The sequence below is a fragment of the Bidens hawaiensis genome, unplaced genomic scaffold (assembly GCF_021521415.1).
Source record: "Bidens hawaiensis isolate Kalapana, Puna unplaced genomic scaffold, B.hawaiensis_p1.1 tig00025189_1, whole genome shotgun sequence".
NCBI classification, from domain to species: Eukaryota; Viridiplantae; Streptophyta; class Magnoliopsida; order Asterales; family Asteraceae; genus Bidens; species Bidens hawaiensis.
The window spans coordinates 84,782-99,778 of NW_027494011.1; the positions used below are offsets into that span (position 1 = coordinate 84,782).

General features: G+C 35.0%; 1 protein-coding gene across 1 annotated transcript; it reads right to left on the reverse strand.

Annotated features, from left to right (window-relative positions):
• Positions 1–6,832: 6,832 nt before the first annotated feature.
• Positions 6,833–9,982, reverse strand: LOC143571068 (plant cysteine oxidase 4-like). Its single transcript, XM_077056583.1, has 5 exons — positions 9,468–9,982; positions 8,645–8,790; positions 8,426–8,573; positions 7,219–7,428; positions 6,833–7,094 (listed from the first exon to the last, which is right to left on the reverse strand). The coding sequence occupies exons 1-5, from the start codon at positions 9,565–9,567 to the stop codon at positions 6,985–6,987; spliced, it is 714 nt and encodes a 237-aa protein (XP_076912698.1). The 5' UTR covers positions 9,568–9,982; the 3' UTR covers positions 6,833–6,984.
• Positions 9,983–14,997: the final 5,015 nt, after the last annotated feature.

The window sequence follows — 14,997 nt, forward strand, 5'->3', positions numbered from 1 at the left end:
AACTAAAATATAAATAATAAACAGATTTATTCTTTTCTATTGAAAAATTTTGATGTTTGACTTCAACTAGAATATATTGTTATGATAATGAGCTGTTAAGAATATAAAAGTAAGTTAAAAATGAACCTTAAACCATAATTCCAACACACTCCATGTTTAGGTATGTCCCACATGCAATAGGATACGTGCTATGACATGTCCCACCTATATGCGGCTACGAGCCAAGGCACTAGGTACGCCTAGGCGGATATTTTTATCCAAAACCCAAAACCTGACCCGAATCTAAAGTCACTCGAACCCGAAATAGAGAATACTCGAACCCGACAACCCAAACCTTAAATTGGTCCGGTCAGCTTTTTTCAACAAAAAAACCAAACAACCCGACCCGACTGAACAATCCGAACATTTATTGTCTATTTCTTATAGATGCGTTTTGGTTTGGAGTTATTAGTATTTTGAAATATTAATTTTTGAGACTTTTGAGCATTATCATATCAAATCGTCAAAGATGTTTGAATTTTAATGATGGTTCTTTATGAGCACAATGAATTTTGATGATACACTGTGTAGAAAACATTTTTTTTCAATTTTACGTCTAAACCCAAAAAACCAATGTTTTAAAAGCCGGTACATACCGCCGGTTGAACCGGTTATATCAGATTTTCATAACACAACCGGTATTTAGAACCCGGTATTTTTGGGCGGTTTGCTAGAACATCGTACCGTCGGTTTTTAAAAAAAATACCGGTTTAAACCGGCAACTGGTTTAAATCCAAGAGATTTTTGATATTTTTTACGACCCATATTTTAAAAAATGACTTTTAGCATAGCGGATAAAATTGAAACGAGCAAACACAGTTAACGACGATTCGTTAATCAATCAATTTTGTCTCATGCAAATCTAATGTTGGTTTATTTACATTATTTGTAATTGACTAATTTCGTATACAAAGTTCAAACTTTCTATCTTACTCGACCATTGTTCATGTGTGATATTTGGTTCAAGTGTGATGTTTATTAATGTACTTTTGGGTTATTTTTGAGTTTAAATTGTATTTATATGGAATTAAAGGTAAATTATTCAACCCGTTCCGGTTCAACCGTTTGTACAAATTTTGAACTAAATCCAATACGAGTAAAGTACCGGTTTTTAAAACATTGCAAAAAACCAACAAACCAACCCGAACCCGAACAATCTGAGTCCAACCAACCAGAACTTTAAATTGGTCGGTTATCGGGTCATTTTTTCCTAGCAAAAAGCCCAAAAAAACCCGAAGAACGCCCTAGGTACACTACACCCCATAATCATCCTAGTATGATGTTGATTTTGAATATAGGTTCGACACACTGACTTAAAGCATTATTGTCAAAAAATACATATACAATCCGCTTTCCCTACACCTTATGTTTCTTTCATTTCCAAATTAATTCCATTATCTAAATATTAATCATCAAACTAGTAAAACTATAATAACTAGAAGAATGAGAGACATACCTACAATGTAGTATTCCAGAAGAAGCTTCTTCCTTAAATCAACAAATTGGATATGGAAATTGTAAAAAGAAGAGAATGATAGATGTTTAGCGAATGAAGACAACAACTGAATGGAAGAATAAATAGAGTGGTGATTAAGAAAAGGAGATTCTTGGAGTAGTGAAATGGAAAACAATAACTTACTTTTGTGAACAATAAGGAACTACTTTCAACCAATCTGATAATTATATCAGATTGGTTGAAAGTAGTTCCTTATTGTTCACAAAAGTAAGTTATTGTTTTCCATTTCACTACTCCAAGAATCTCCTTTTCTTAATCACCACTCTATTTAACCATCATTACAAACAACTTTTGTTAGATCATAAGTATCTATGTTGCATTGTTGTGTGATATAGTCGTATAAGTGTGTGTATGTGGATCATGATGGAAGTGATATAGCAAAATTTACCAAATGAGCCATCATTGTTAGTTTCATCATGGATCAAGTTGTGATAAAAGTTTTCATATTCTTACGGTATAATAAAACATTAAAACAATATGACAAGATGTAAATAAAAAGAGTTACACCAGCACATGATTATTATGTTAGCCCTTGACCACAAAGGAGCTATTTTGGGTGAAGAGCAGCTCGATCGAGTATGTTGCTATTATGATATTCAATGCGAAATAAACAATATGATTGCCGGAATTTTTAAGATTGTCAAATGGTAAATCAAGAATCTGGTTTTGTTTATACCAAATTCCGTTAAAAAAAAAGACGAAAACGCCCTTTTGTAAGACAAAAATGCACTTGAACTAGCTTATTAAAAAGCGGTAATTATAATTATTAAAAAAAAAAAACTATGGCGGGTCGTTTTACAATGTTTCAGCATGGTTGGGCTATGGTATGTCTAGGTTTGTTTACCACAGTCTTGGTTTTAAAAGGTGTAAGACGCTTCAAAACACTTAAGTCTGCGCTAGGTGAATGCAAGAGCCATATACGAGAATTGTTCAATATTTTCAAAATACTTATGCATTAATGATTTAATGAGATAGCGGGTAGGCGGTTTTGCAACAGCACGTCACACTTAATTGTTATATCTTCTAGGCTCTAGCAATGATACTATAATCACAACAGCTATATTTGTAGTACAACAGAGTGAACCTGCTGGATGCATTTTTATATTTATGGCCATATTAGTATTGCTTACAAAGGCTATATATTGTAGTCTGTATATTGATTGCAATATTTACCAGCAAATGGGTCACATCTACTGATTTTTTAAACTAAACATGTAACTGGACAAAGACATAAAAGCTATAAAATCACTATATATCTTTGCTTACAAACGATTTACGAACAAAACAACATAACATGTCAAGAACTCACATTTGTTTAGAAACAAACTCTACAATGTACATTTTTCTTTATTTCTTCACCTTTTACTTTCAAAAGGTTAAAAAATGGTATGCACGCTAAAAAAAACACAACTTTAACTCTCTGGCACAGGATTCACCTGTTCTTGAGGACTTGGTAATTGGTCGTTTTCCTCGGTTATTGGGTCATTAGCAACCGTATCGAAAGACGGTTATATCGGGATCCACAAAGTATTCGCCTTTTTTGAAGACACAGAAGGCAGTGTGCGACACAACCATGAGTCTGATGGTTTTTTTGGCAGTGGCGGTGGAGCAGGGTTCTCGAAAGACTTAGTATCATAACCTTTCAGTTTCAGGTTACCTTTAACATCATCATCAAACCATTCTGATTCATAATCAAAACCTTTGCACTTACTGGTTTTCATATCATGTTTTGATTCATCAGACTCCAAAGGTTCACTGAAGCTGGATTGAGGTTTTGTACACGATGGCATTGAGTTTTCTTTTGGAGATTCGGCTACATAAACAGTATCGACATAAAGTGTCTTCTCAAATATAGAATCTTGACTGTCTGTTTCTGTAATTTCACTTATCTTCTTCTTATCAGCTAGTAGTTCTCTAAAGCTTGTACCCTTTTTCTTTGAGCTTGAATCACTCTGTTCAGAAACAGTAGATTGAATCGACCCGCTGTGATCAACTGAAATCAACGGTCCTTGCAGACGGTTGTAGAGCTTTGATCCTTCTAAGTTTGCAGGTTCACTGGATTCTATCTTCAAAACATTACTCCATGATCTATGCTTATATTCACCACTCCTTACAGGCTAAGATAAATAGATTAAAAACATTTGATTAGTATCTATTAGTTAAATTAATAGTTAAATAACCGATTATGTAAGAAAAGATTCTAAGATACCTCACTAACAGTTTCTCTGAAAGAACAACTCGAAGAACAGCTTGCTTGAGTTCTACATGCAGAAAAAATCGGTAATTTGGCCTTAATACACGCTCCATTAGCAGAGCGAAAACGTGGAATTAATCCACAAAACTTAGATGATTTAGGTCCATGTTCACGGTACTCATAATCACTGTCATAATCATCTTCTTCACCATTATGATTATTATCCATATTCACTGATTTCTTCTCTTTAACAGCTATTTTCTTGGGAGTAAGTTGAGGTGCATCAGAAGCCATTGCTCTTGCAGCAGGAAGAAACCGACTCAACATGAAATCCTTCACTTTCAGGTCGGCCCGAATGAGCCCAGACGGCTTCACATCCGACCCAGTTCCACCTAAACCACTTGAACTACAATTATTGAACGATGTTCCGCCTGATGAAGGCGTATCAAGTGCATCTATATACGCTTCACCACTATCATTATTATCTTCTTCAGCATCATTCGGAGAACCAGAACTTTGTTTCTTGGTTGATTTTGAACATTCTGGTTTACTTATCTTATTCCTACGCTTAAACAACCTCGCTGCAGGAACCTTCGGGCTTCCAACGATCTGAATCTGCTTATTGTTTTCACTCTTGGGCCTTCCTGGACTGTGTTCCCACCCGAAAGGAACACTTCCTGACTTCACCTTAGTCTTTGATGTTGATCCACTTTTACAAGATTCTATCGGAGATCTAACCGGAATCTGACTTTCATTCTTTCTGTTTTCAATCTTCCGGGAGGATGAGATCGACGAGAATCGCCTCACCGACAGAAGTGGCCGGTTAATATTCAATCCGTTATTCTCCATTATTCAAACAGTTTAATCAAATTTACTGCATCAAAAGACAAGTTCATTATTACATTATTCATTATTATGTTGCCTTGTCAAAGATATAGTCCAATATAGAGATGCAAATCTTAACCAGTTAACCGAACCAAGACAGGAAACCGAAACCAATTATTCAACCGGTACAGTAGAAACCGGTTAGTAGCTGACTGAAACCCATTTTTAGGATCCGGTTTGGACTTTTGAGACAGGAACCTATTTGTAACAGGTTAACCGATTATAAGTCAATACGGTTAATGCTAATAAGGCTAATTTTAATAAGTTAAGGTTAAATTCAATAGCTTATTACTGGTTAACAGGTTAATAACCGAAGCGAACCAGTTGACCGTTTGACCAATAACCGGTTAACCAAACAGAAGCCAGTATTAACCGCTACAGTAGAAATCGGTTAGTAACCGATTCAAACCAGTTTCTAGGATCCAGTTTGGACTTTTGAGACAGGAACCGATTTGTAACGGGTTAACCAATTATAAGCCAATGCAGTTAATGTCAATAAGGCAAATTTTAATAAGTTAAGGTTAAATTCAATAGCTTATTACTGGTTAACAGGTTAATAACTGAAGCGAACTGGTTGACCGCTTGACCAACAATCGGTTAACTAAACAGAAACCAGTATTAGCCGGTACAGTAGAAACCAGTTAGTAACCGATTAAAAACCGAAACCAGTTAACCGAACATAAAAAGTCTATACAAGTAATGTTAATAAGGCTAATTTCAATAGGTTATTACCAGTTAACCGGCTAATAAACGTATCTAACCGAACTGGTTGACCATTGGTTAATCTCTAATTTATGAGTTGAATCGTTTCTTGTATCAATTCTTTTGCTAATTTAGAGTTTGAAGCAGTGAAACCCTAATTATCCGTGATCATAAACCCTAATTAGTAATTACATTCAATTCCAAACATTCTAACCACAAATTACTTGAAATTAACAGAAACAAGACTTAATAACCGATCAAATAATATAAGTTATGCATTACAGATCATAATAAACGAAGTAATTAGGGTTTGATCGAAGCGTTACCGTAAAATTGTGAAGATCTTGAGTCAAGAACTGGTGTGTGTGTGTGGTGGAATGAAGAGAGAATGAATTGAATTGAATTGAATGTATATGTGTTGGTTGTTTGCAGTGATTGAGTGTGTGTGATTATATGCAGAATGTGTTGGTTGAAGAAGAAGATGATATTATTATTATTATTATTATTATTATTATTATGAGCATGAATATGTTCAGGCTTTATTTAAAACAAGTGAGTGTGTGTGTGCAGTTGGAGTTCCCGCCTTAATATAGGTAAAATTGAAAAAATATAAAAAGAAAAAAAAAACATTGTGTAATTTAATAAATAATTACAAAAATGTATTGATAACTATATATATATTTTTTATTTTATTTTTATTTTTTAAAAAGCCATATATATTAAAAAAAAACAAAGAGTAACCAATTACAAAAGGCAGGTAGCCTGAAAAAGGGAAAAGCTAAACAACAAAGATTATAAAAAGAAATTAGCGAAATGAAACTGACACCACTTCTCCCGGTCGAGACTAATACTTTTGTTCCTTTGTTTGACTCATAAGAAAGACATCGATTTGATTTCAAACACCATCTTGGACATTGACAAGGGGTGTGTTATGGAAGACTAAAAGGGAATGTTGGTTATACACATAATTCATTAATGACATTTTATTACGTTAGCTATTTGACAAATATAATTTGTACAATTTACAAGTATTTTAATTACCAATTTAAGCTTTTGTAGCTTTATTTAAAACATATTTTGAATTGTGGTCTCTCTTAAAAACTTTGCATACACGTCTTGTAAAACCGATTCCAACACGACCCAGTTTGGCAAGAACCGTGTTTTGACTTTTGGGGAATCACGACCCAGTTTGGCAAGAACCGTGTTTTGACTTTTGCTGATCCAACCCAAATCGGTAGGGCCCGAAACTCAATTTGCGCGCCTATAGACACCCTCTACAGGTTCAAACTTTTCTTGATAGTTATAATGAAAAATAATTAAATAAGTGTAAAATAGGAGGTCAAGGGATCAAACCTGTTGAGCGCAACATATTTAGCGGTTCAAAAAAAAAACAAAAAAATTCAAAACCTTGATCCGAAATGTGAAAAATCTCTCAACAAGTCAAAAAGAAAGAGCATCACGCAAGCCTATAGAGACATGACTTAAAGCATCAAATGAGTATAATCAAAGATAAATAATCTAGACACTATATCATGTTGTATATGCATGCAAAGTCTGCATAACAAATAGAATTACATTATTGCCCTTCAGCATCTTTATAAACAAAGCTAACCTCCACCTCAGATGCTGACAATTCGAATAACACATTTCACGTCTTGATAACGCGACCTTTGTACTGACCTCTTCGAATCACGAAATCATCCGGAGGCTGAAATTCTTCCAGCCACGCAACTTCTGACTCGTCTACTTCAATTGTACCTTCAAAAAAGAAAAATGAAAGTTGACTTTGACTTTGACTTTGACTTTTGAGGTCAAACATACAACTTTTGACACATACTATTTGGAAGAACAAGATATATGGAAAAAAAAGAATTAAATTCACCAGGTAGAGTATTTACTACTTCGGTTGACCGCCGAAAGTAGGTGCAGTGCCGCCCGTCCTCCGATGAGTAAGGCGGTGACAAGATGTCAAAGATGGCACAAGGAGTTAAGGCATGAAAACAATGGATGTTGCCACCACTAGTTGGGTACAGGATCGTGGTCCCACAAGGGCCCGTCATCACACCATCTTTAACAAGTTTTGCAGGTCTCGCTGATGGAAAAACAAAAAAAAAGTTAAAAAAAATAGTGCTAATAATTATAATAAACAATCAGTCAATCACAGTGTCAAGAAAAGACTGATTTTAACCCGTTTGATCCAGTTTCATTTTAGCTATGTTTTTCGTTGCACGTGTTTTATTCTTTAGGAATAAAAACATAATTATTATTATTATTTTTTTTACATTATGCAGGCAAAATAGATGGTGAGGTCACTCTGCTTTTAGACTTGTTTTCAATTGCATAATCGATTCGTCAACATAATACTTATAGTTTCATAACATATCGGTTAACTAAACAAAACAATGATATTTTCAAAACACACTTTAAACACCTCAACCATTATGGATATTACCTCACATTGTCATGTACCTAAATTAAAATTAAACAATGATTTAGCAATAAAATGAGTATGCATTCACATAACTGAACAATTGGTTTAACAGATACTTTTAATCGGGAAATTTAATTAAATGAAGATCGATAATTTCTAACCGAAATCATTTTCAGAGGATGCGTTACAATAACAATTTTGTATTCAAATCACACAACACAGATATTCCTGCTGAACATGAAATACTACCACTAGATGTGACCATTTTGACCCACGTATCTGTAAATGACTCGATTTGGGATTATTTTACCGCTAATTAGTTCACAGATTTAACTAAAAAAGAAGACGGGTCAAAAGTCAAAACTCATCCAAAGTGTATTCAAGATCACAAGACCTTCTAAATCACTTAATAAAAAAATCCTGGTTTATTATTATTATTATTAATATTATTATTATCATTGTATAATAATTAATAATACATATTTTTAAGGCCCAAAGTTGGATCTTTGGTTAGCTTTCTTGACAACGTTCCTATTTTTAATCATATTTAAAACACTTAAGTATTTATAAATTTAAAAAACTGGATAAAGAAAGTATTTGCTGGCCGACCCGCTGTATTTTAATCATATTTATAAGCTATAGTCAAGAAAGATAATACCTTGTGACATATCAGTTGATGCGGGTTCATCAAGCCAATCATATGCTTTTACATGCATTGATCCATAAAGAAGCTTGCTAAAAACCGTCATTCCAGGATGATTATGAAGCGGGATGATGGCTGAAGATGGCATGCAAAATATCCCCATCTACAAATAAAATAAATATTGAAAATTCAGTCTCTTACGAGAAAAAAAATGTGATTTTTTTTTGAACTTACAGTGAAGCTCTCGGACTCATGAATATGGATGTATTTTATTGGTGGCAAAGATCGATTGGGGCCGTTAAGTTCAGTCACAGGACCCGTCCAGCTACGTACTAATTGTGCTTCCTGATCCAGTCCTACATCCGAAGCCTTGATCTTGTCTGATCCAATTACAAAATAGAAAAAAATTTTAGGTTAAAATTTATTTAAAACAAGTTATAAACATCCAACAAGTGTATACGGAAGAGCTACTAAATCAAATACCCGTTAATTTAACAATTAATTTGATTTCCATATCAGTAAAAGAACATTAATATCTCAGAAGTCGGAACCATTCTGAAATAGACTGATATGTCCTTAGAAAATAGAAACGAACACAAAGATGTACAAAACAATATAACGATATCTTTGTGAATTATACAGGTCGAAACATATTCAGAACAAAGTAGGTAAATTTTTAGAACCTCCACTTTTCCCTTCTTTAAATTTTAAAGATAACGAATAATTAATATATCATTACATAATACATAAACAATGGTAATAATAATGCTCCAACTTTCTTGAATAAAACAATTTAGAAGGTTGTAAACGCTATATGTTTTGACAAACTTTTGAGTATTTTTCCCGTTTCGTCAGATTGATCCATTTTCACAAATCACAACTAATGCATGTGATTCATTGGCAACAAATCCAAAATGACTTGAAAAGGTTAACAAGATTTCGTGGGCAAGGCAAATCATTTCATATGCTAATTTAGGAAAACAAAAATGTAGCAGCATATAATTAGATAGCGATAACATACAAAACAAGAAACAAATAAATAGCCTTAAAGCCTTACCTAAGAGAGAACGGACTTTTTCAAGCGCGTCTTCTGAAACCGGTCCGGTTGGAGATAAAGATGCTTTGCAGGCGTTATAAAGCTTTTGTATTTGAGGCATGATTTAATCACAACAAGAACCCAAAAGCCGAAATAATAATAGTAGTAGTAATCCCCCTTCTGCAGAGATATTGTTTCTTGCAAAACGCTGTAAACGGTGTCGACTAGATAAATAACTTTCAATACACAAAAGCCCCTTTGGAAATGATATTTTGGAGTGAATCAGGATCACAATTGGTTAATTGACTATTACAATGTTTTCCAATTTCACCACAATATATCCACATCTCCATCAATTCGTAAGGCGCTCCATGTTCTCACCACTGCATATACAAATCAAAATCACAAATTTGCAGCTTTAAAATCAAATCTATATCAACTTGTTTAACTTTACAGAAAGATAAGCTAACATTATTAACATTCTTTTATATCATTTTCATTGTTATCCGTTATATATCCTCACATCAAGTAATAATATAAATGACCCACAAAAGAAAAATGCCCAAAAACAGTGTTGTAAAAATCCTGTTTAGGCGTCGATTAATCGGTTTCACCTAATCGGCCCCTAAATCGGAACTGGCCAAAATTGGTAAAACAAAAAAAAAGGTAAAAATCTTTGAAGTAATTGAAAAACTATACGTATTTTGAAAAAATTATATATAAAATTTTGTGTGCGCGTGTGTATATGATTCTGAAAAATAACATATAAATTTCCAATCCAATTAATCCCTATTAATCACTAGTCGGTATCCCACCGCCCGACTAGAACCTTTACGAGTTCTACAACACTGAGAAAACCTACACGAACAGGACCGGCATTCATCAAAGAACTATTATGTGAAAACAATGAAATCTTGGAACACTTATGCAAAACATTTAACGTATAAAGTTCAGTGCTTGATTATAGTAAAAGAAGCCCATTAATGTACATACAGATATACACAAACAATTTAGTAAACTTATCAGCAAAAGTTATTAAAATTAAAAATAATAATAATAACTGATTCCAAATTTGTGCATTACTAGCAATATTATCACTTTTGCACAGTGAAAACCACAATCAACAGATTAAAACAAAAAAGGAACACCAATCATAAGCCCTGCACGAACAGGACTAGCGTTTTCATCGAAAAACAATTATGTGTAGTCTTGAACACTTGTGCAGAACATTTAACATACAAAGTTCACTACTTGATTATAGTAAAAGAACCCATTAATGTACATATACTGATATACACAAACAATTTAGTAAATTATCAGCAAAACTTATTAAACCTGTAAAAAAAAAAACTGATTCCAAATTTATGCATTACTATCAAGATTATCACCTTTGCGGTGCAAACCCCATAATCAAAACCCCTGAACAAAACCAATTCAAAATCCACACAATAAACCTTAACCCAAATCAAAGATTCAATTTTTAAGCAAAACCCTATTAGCTTTCATCCCAAGAATCAAGACCCACCAAATCAAACACGAATAACGTGCAATCGAACCACCCAAAGATCAAACCCAATCAGAAACCGAAAACCCAGAAAGCGTGAACCAAACGCACAGTCAGAAGCATGTCAATTTGACGAAATTGGAATTGAAATCAAGAAAATTGAAAAGAGGGTTAAATGGGTCGGATTGAATTGATGGGTTAAAGAGATCCGTGACGATTGATTGATTGAGTAGCAGTAGGAGGAGGAGTACCTGACAATGTTGTCCTTGGTTTGCAGGTGAATTCACGAGAATGCCACGTTCTTGCCTGCACCAACAAGTGGCACTACTATATACGCAACACAATTTTTTTCTTTTTTAGGTGAGAAGAAAAGCCCAATTTGTTGTATACCAGGTTTGGTTTCGTATAGGTGGTGTCCGTTTAAGGTATGAACTTAAATTTATAGGTAAGCAACACTAGATTCATCGTATTATACTCATCGTATAAGGATATAAGTAAAAATGTTATATTATACGAGTTGTGTAAGTTTTGACATAAGGCGTTTATGAGTTTCATAAAGTTATCAGGGGCGGCTTAGAGGTAGGTCCCGTTGAGGGCCCGGCCCGTTATCGAGAGGGGACCAGAATTTTATTTTTTTTTATAGGTAACGGAGACTTGGAGAGCATGTTTCTTTAATATTTATTTAACTTTTGAAAAAAAAAAACGGAAAGGAAATTTAGCCCGGTTATTTAAGCTCACGATCAATTAATAGCTAAATTTAGAAGTTACTCAAGTTTGCACACAACCAACTAATTAGCTCAATAGACTTTACTCCTTATTCTAGAGGTACACAAATCTTGTTTTTTTAACCAGTTCCGGGTTTGGTCAACAAAGGCAAGGACCTAGATAGGTAAGAATCAATTCTGGTATGATCGGGTTTTTGGTCGGTCAGGGTTTTGACCAGGTAGAGGTGGAACCGGTTTCGGTTCCGGGTCCGGGTCCGGGTCCGGGTAGGGTTTCTCTAAGGAACTACAACCTAGGTTATACCTGCAGGTCGGGTAGGATTGCTCCAGTTCCCAGTTGGGTACACATGGTGGGTCCAGATCGGGTTTATGCTCAAGTCTACTTTACTATTAGTAATTTTGTTTTTGATTATTGTTATTTAGATTACCGTCTATCTTTGAAGAAAATATATTATATATAAGGTTCTTTTTTAGTACTCGTTTGAGGCAATTGAAATCTCGAAAACGACCCTAAAAGTTATATGGGCCTATATACACACATTTTTATAGGTTGTATATAGTGCATGTTAAAAATGTCACATGACTGTATAACCTATATTTGGTATAAGGTATATGCCGTGGGTTTGTACCAAGTCATCAATCCACGCGGACCACGCCCATGTTTATGGGTCGATTTATAACTATTAAACCGATCACTGGTTTGGTTTTACATTTAACTTTTTTATTATTTCATAAAATGCGCTTATGTTAACCGGTCAGTTTGGTTTGGGGTAAAAAGAAAACATACCAACCATGCCAGTAATATTTTGCAAACGTTTATACATTATTTATTAGGAAAATTGGTTTTAAATAATCCCAACTATCACCTATTGGCAAATAACAGGCCCAACTTTGCACTTGGCTGGTGGCGGTCCTAACTATGGGGTATTTGTTCTTAACGGGCTGCGACTAACGGATGTTAACCCCGTTAGTGATTTGCTGACGTTGACCTTCTTCTCCGGCTGGAAACCTGCAACTCGCCTCCATTCTCCCTAATATCGTTACGCCGTCTCTCTCTATCTATCTTTCCCCTCATACGAAACCTAACCGGCGTGTCACCGTTGTTGTCTCCGGCGAAGTCCCCCCTCGTCAATCGTGCGTCATTCGAGGTAATTGACACTTCATTCGGCTCGTTTTGACCCCCTTAACAAAAGCCTTATGCTTATTTTGTAGATCGTGTAACATTGATTTCGAATTTTTGAAAAATAAGATCGGGTCTGGTATATAGGGGTTGGCCATGGAACAAGATGTAATGTACTTTATTTTCAAATTTCCGATGTGTTTTGAAGAGGGAGGGAGACGTTGTGATGATATTAGGGAGAATGGAGGCGAGTTGCAAGTTTCCAGCAGGAGAAGAAGGTCAACGTCAGCAAATCACTAACGGGGTTAACATCTGTTAGTCGCGACCCGTTAAGAACAAATGCCCCTTTAGTTAGGACTGCCACCAGCCAAGTGCAAAGTTGGACATGTTATTTGCCAAAAAGTGATAGTTGAGATTATTTAAAACCAATTTTCCTATTTATTATTAAGTAATAGTTTTTAGTTGTTTATTAATTGGTACATTTGTTGTTCAAATAATTTAGGTGGGCCGTATATATTTGTTTGATGAAATCTGCTGTTTGTACCTTTGATCCATTGAATTTGTTCACGTGAGCTGGCTTGCATCAACCAATTATAAAATGCCAAAAATATATGCAGGATTTTTTGTTTTTACAACCGACTTCTTGGAGGTAACTTTCTTTATTTTATTTATTTATTACAACAATAGAACCCATTATCAGAAAATTCATAGAACCAATTCAATGCCCTCTAATATATTGATGTAGATCATTAGATGTAGATCATATGTAGTCCATTTTTTGTTTCATTGTTTGTTTGTTAATAGAAATCAAAAGGTTAAGATTTGTTAGGTCGAGTGGCTTAAAAATATACGCTTCTTTATGTAACTGTTTTTTTTTCTTTTTTTTTTCTCGCTTATATGTTCTTATAGACAGGTGGTGTTAAATTTTATATTATTTTCTGTGCTTTAAAAAAACAATAATAAGTTATTCATGTGTATCGACAATTAAAAGTATGTAATCGAAGTAATAGATAAAGATAAGAAGAAATATTATTTTAAAAACTAGAGAACTTTTTGCAGGGTGAAGATCAGCTAAATATAATAACTATCTTTTTACCTCAAATAAATATTAATGTACGTTTTCGTCCCCGTGGTAACCGGGTGTGAGACAAGTTGCAACCTCACTTTTAAAAAATAGCCTACCCGGACCCCTAACATCTTTATGTGTGTGTGTTGTTGGTGGTGGGGTGGGGGGGGGGGGGGGGGGCGATGGGGGATAAGAACCAAGCTTGAGGGATTGATTTGTTTCCATAAAAATACGGGTACGGATGAGGATGGGAATGAGATGCAGAGGTGCTTTATTTGTTTTTGTTTTTTAATCCTTTTACCTCAAATTTAAGAATAATGTTATTAATGGGGGGCAAGATGTGAATAAGGGCGAGCTCGGGAAAGTACCGGTACCTATCCCGAAAATCTCGATCCTGAAAATTTGAAATATTTGGTATCGGTATTTCGTGCAAAATTCGGGGAATACCGGTACCGAATACGATATTGATACCAAAAACGCTCATCCCTAGATGTGAATGCTCTAACAAGACAAATTATATACCAACGATTTACTAATCGTTAGCAACAAATCCCACAAATAACAAAAGTTATCAGCAGACCCAGGATAGGGAGGTTGAGATGTAAACAAACCTTTCATCCATTCATAATAAACACTTTAACCAAACCCGAAGCCGTTTCATAAAAAAAAAAAACCACTTTACCCATCTCTAGACCCAGAGGTGCACAAATTGGGGTTTTTTTACCCGGAACCGGTTCCGGGTATGGTTAACAAAAGTCAAAACCGGGATAGGTAGGAACTGGTTCTGGGTATCGTTAGGTATTTGACCGGGTTTTGGCCAGCCTTACGGTTTTTTTGGGTTTCGGGTAGGATAGGGTCGGGTTTTGACCGGGTATTTCCGGTTCCGGGTCGTCTCAGGGGATAAATCTAATACTAGGTCCTACCTGCAAATCGGGTATGGGTAGGAATCGGTTCCGGTTCAGCATCGGGTCGGGTCCGGAACCAGGTATTCTGTGATCCTCTATCCAGACCCAAAACTCTTTATTCTCATTGGGCTCAGTATGGACGAACTAATCACTAACCACCCAACAAAGCCCAATCACCAACCCAACTATTCTTACAACACACATCCACCGTCCAATTACAGTTCCAGATCAACT

Bases quoted from the DNA above. Each gene is read 5' to 3' on its own strand.
- LOC143571068 (XM_077056583.1), bottom strand. From the start codon at position 9,567: ATGCCTCAAATACAAAAGCTTTATAACGCCTGCAAAGCATCTTTATCT. The intron at 8,574-8,644 runs GTAAGTTCAAAA...TTTTATTTGTAG, and splicing joins ATGAGTCCGAGAGCTTCACT to ATGGGGATATTTTGCATGCC. The intron at 7,095-7,218 runs GTGAATTTAATT...TCTTTTTTGAAG, and splicing joins AGTAGTAAATACTCTACCTG to GTACAATTGAAGTAGACGAG.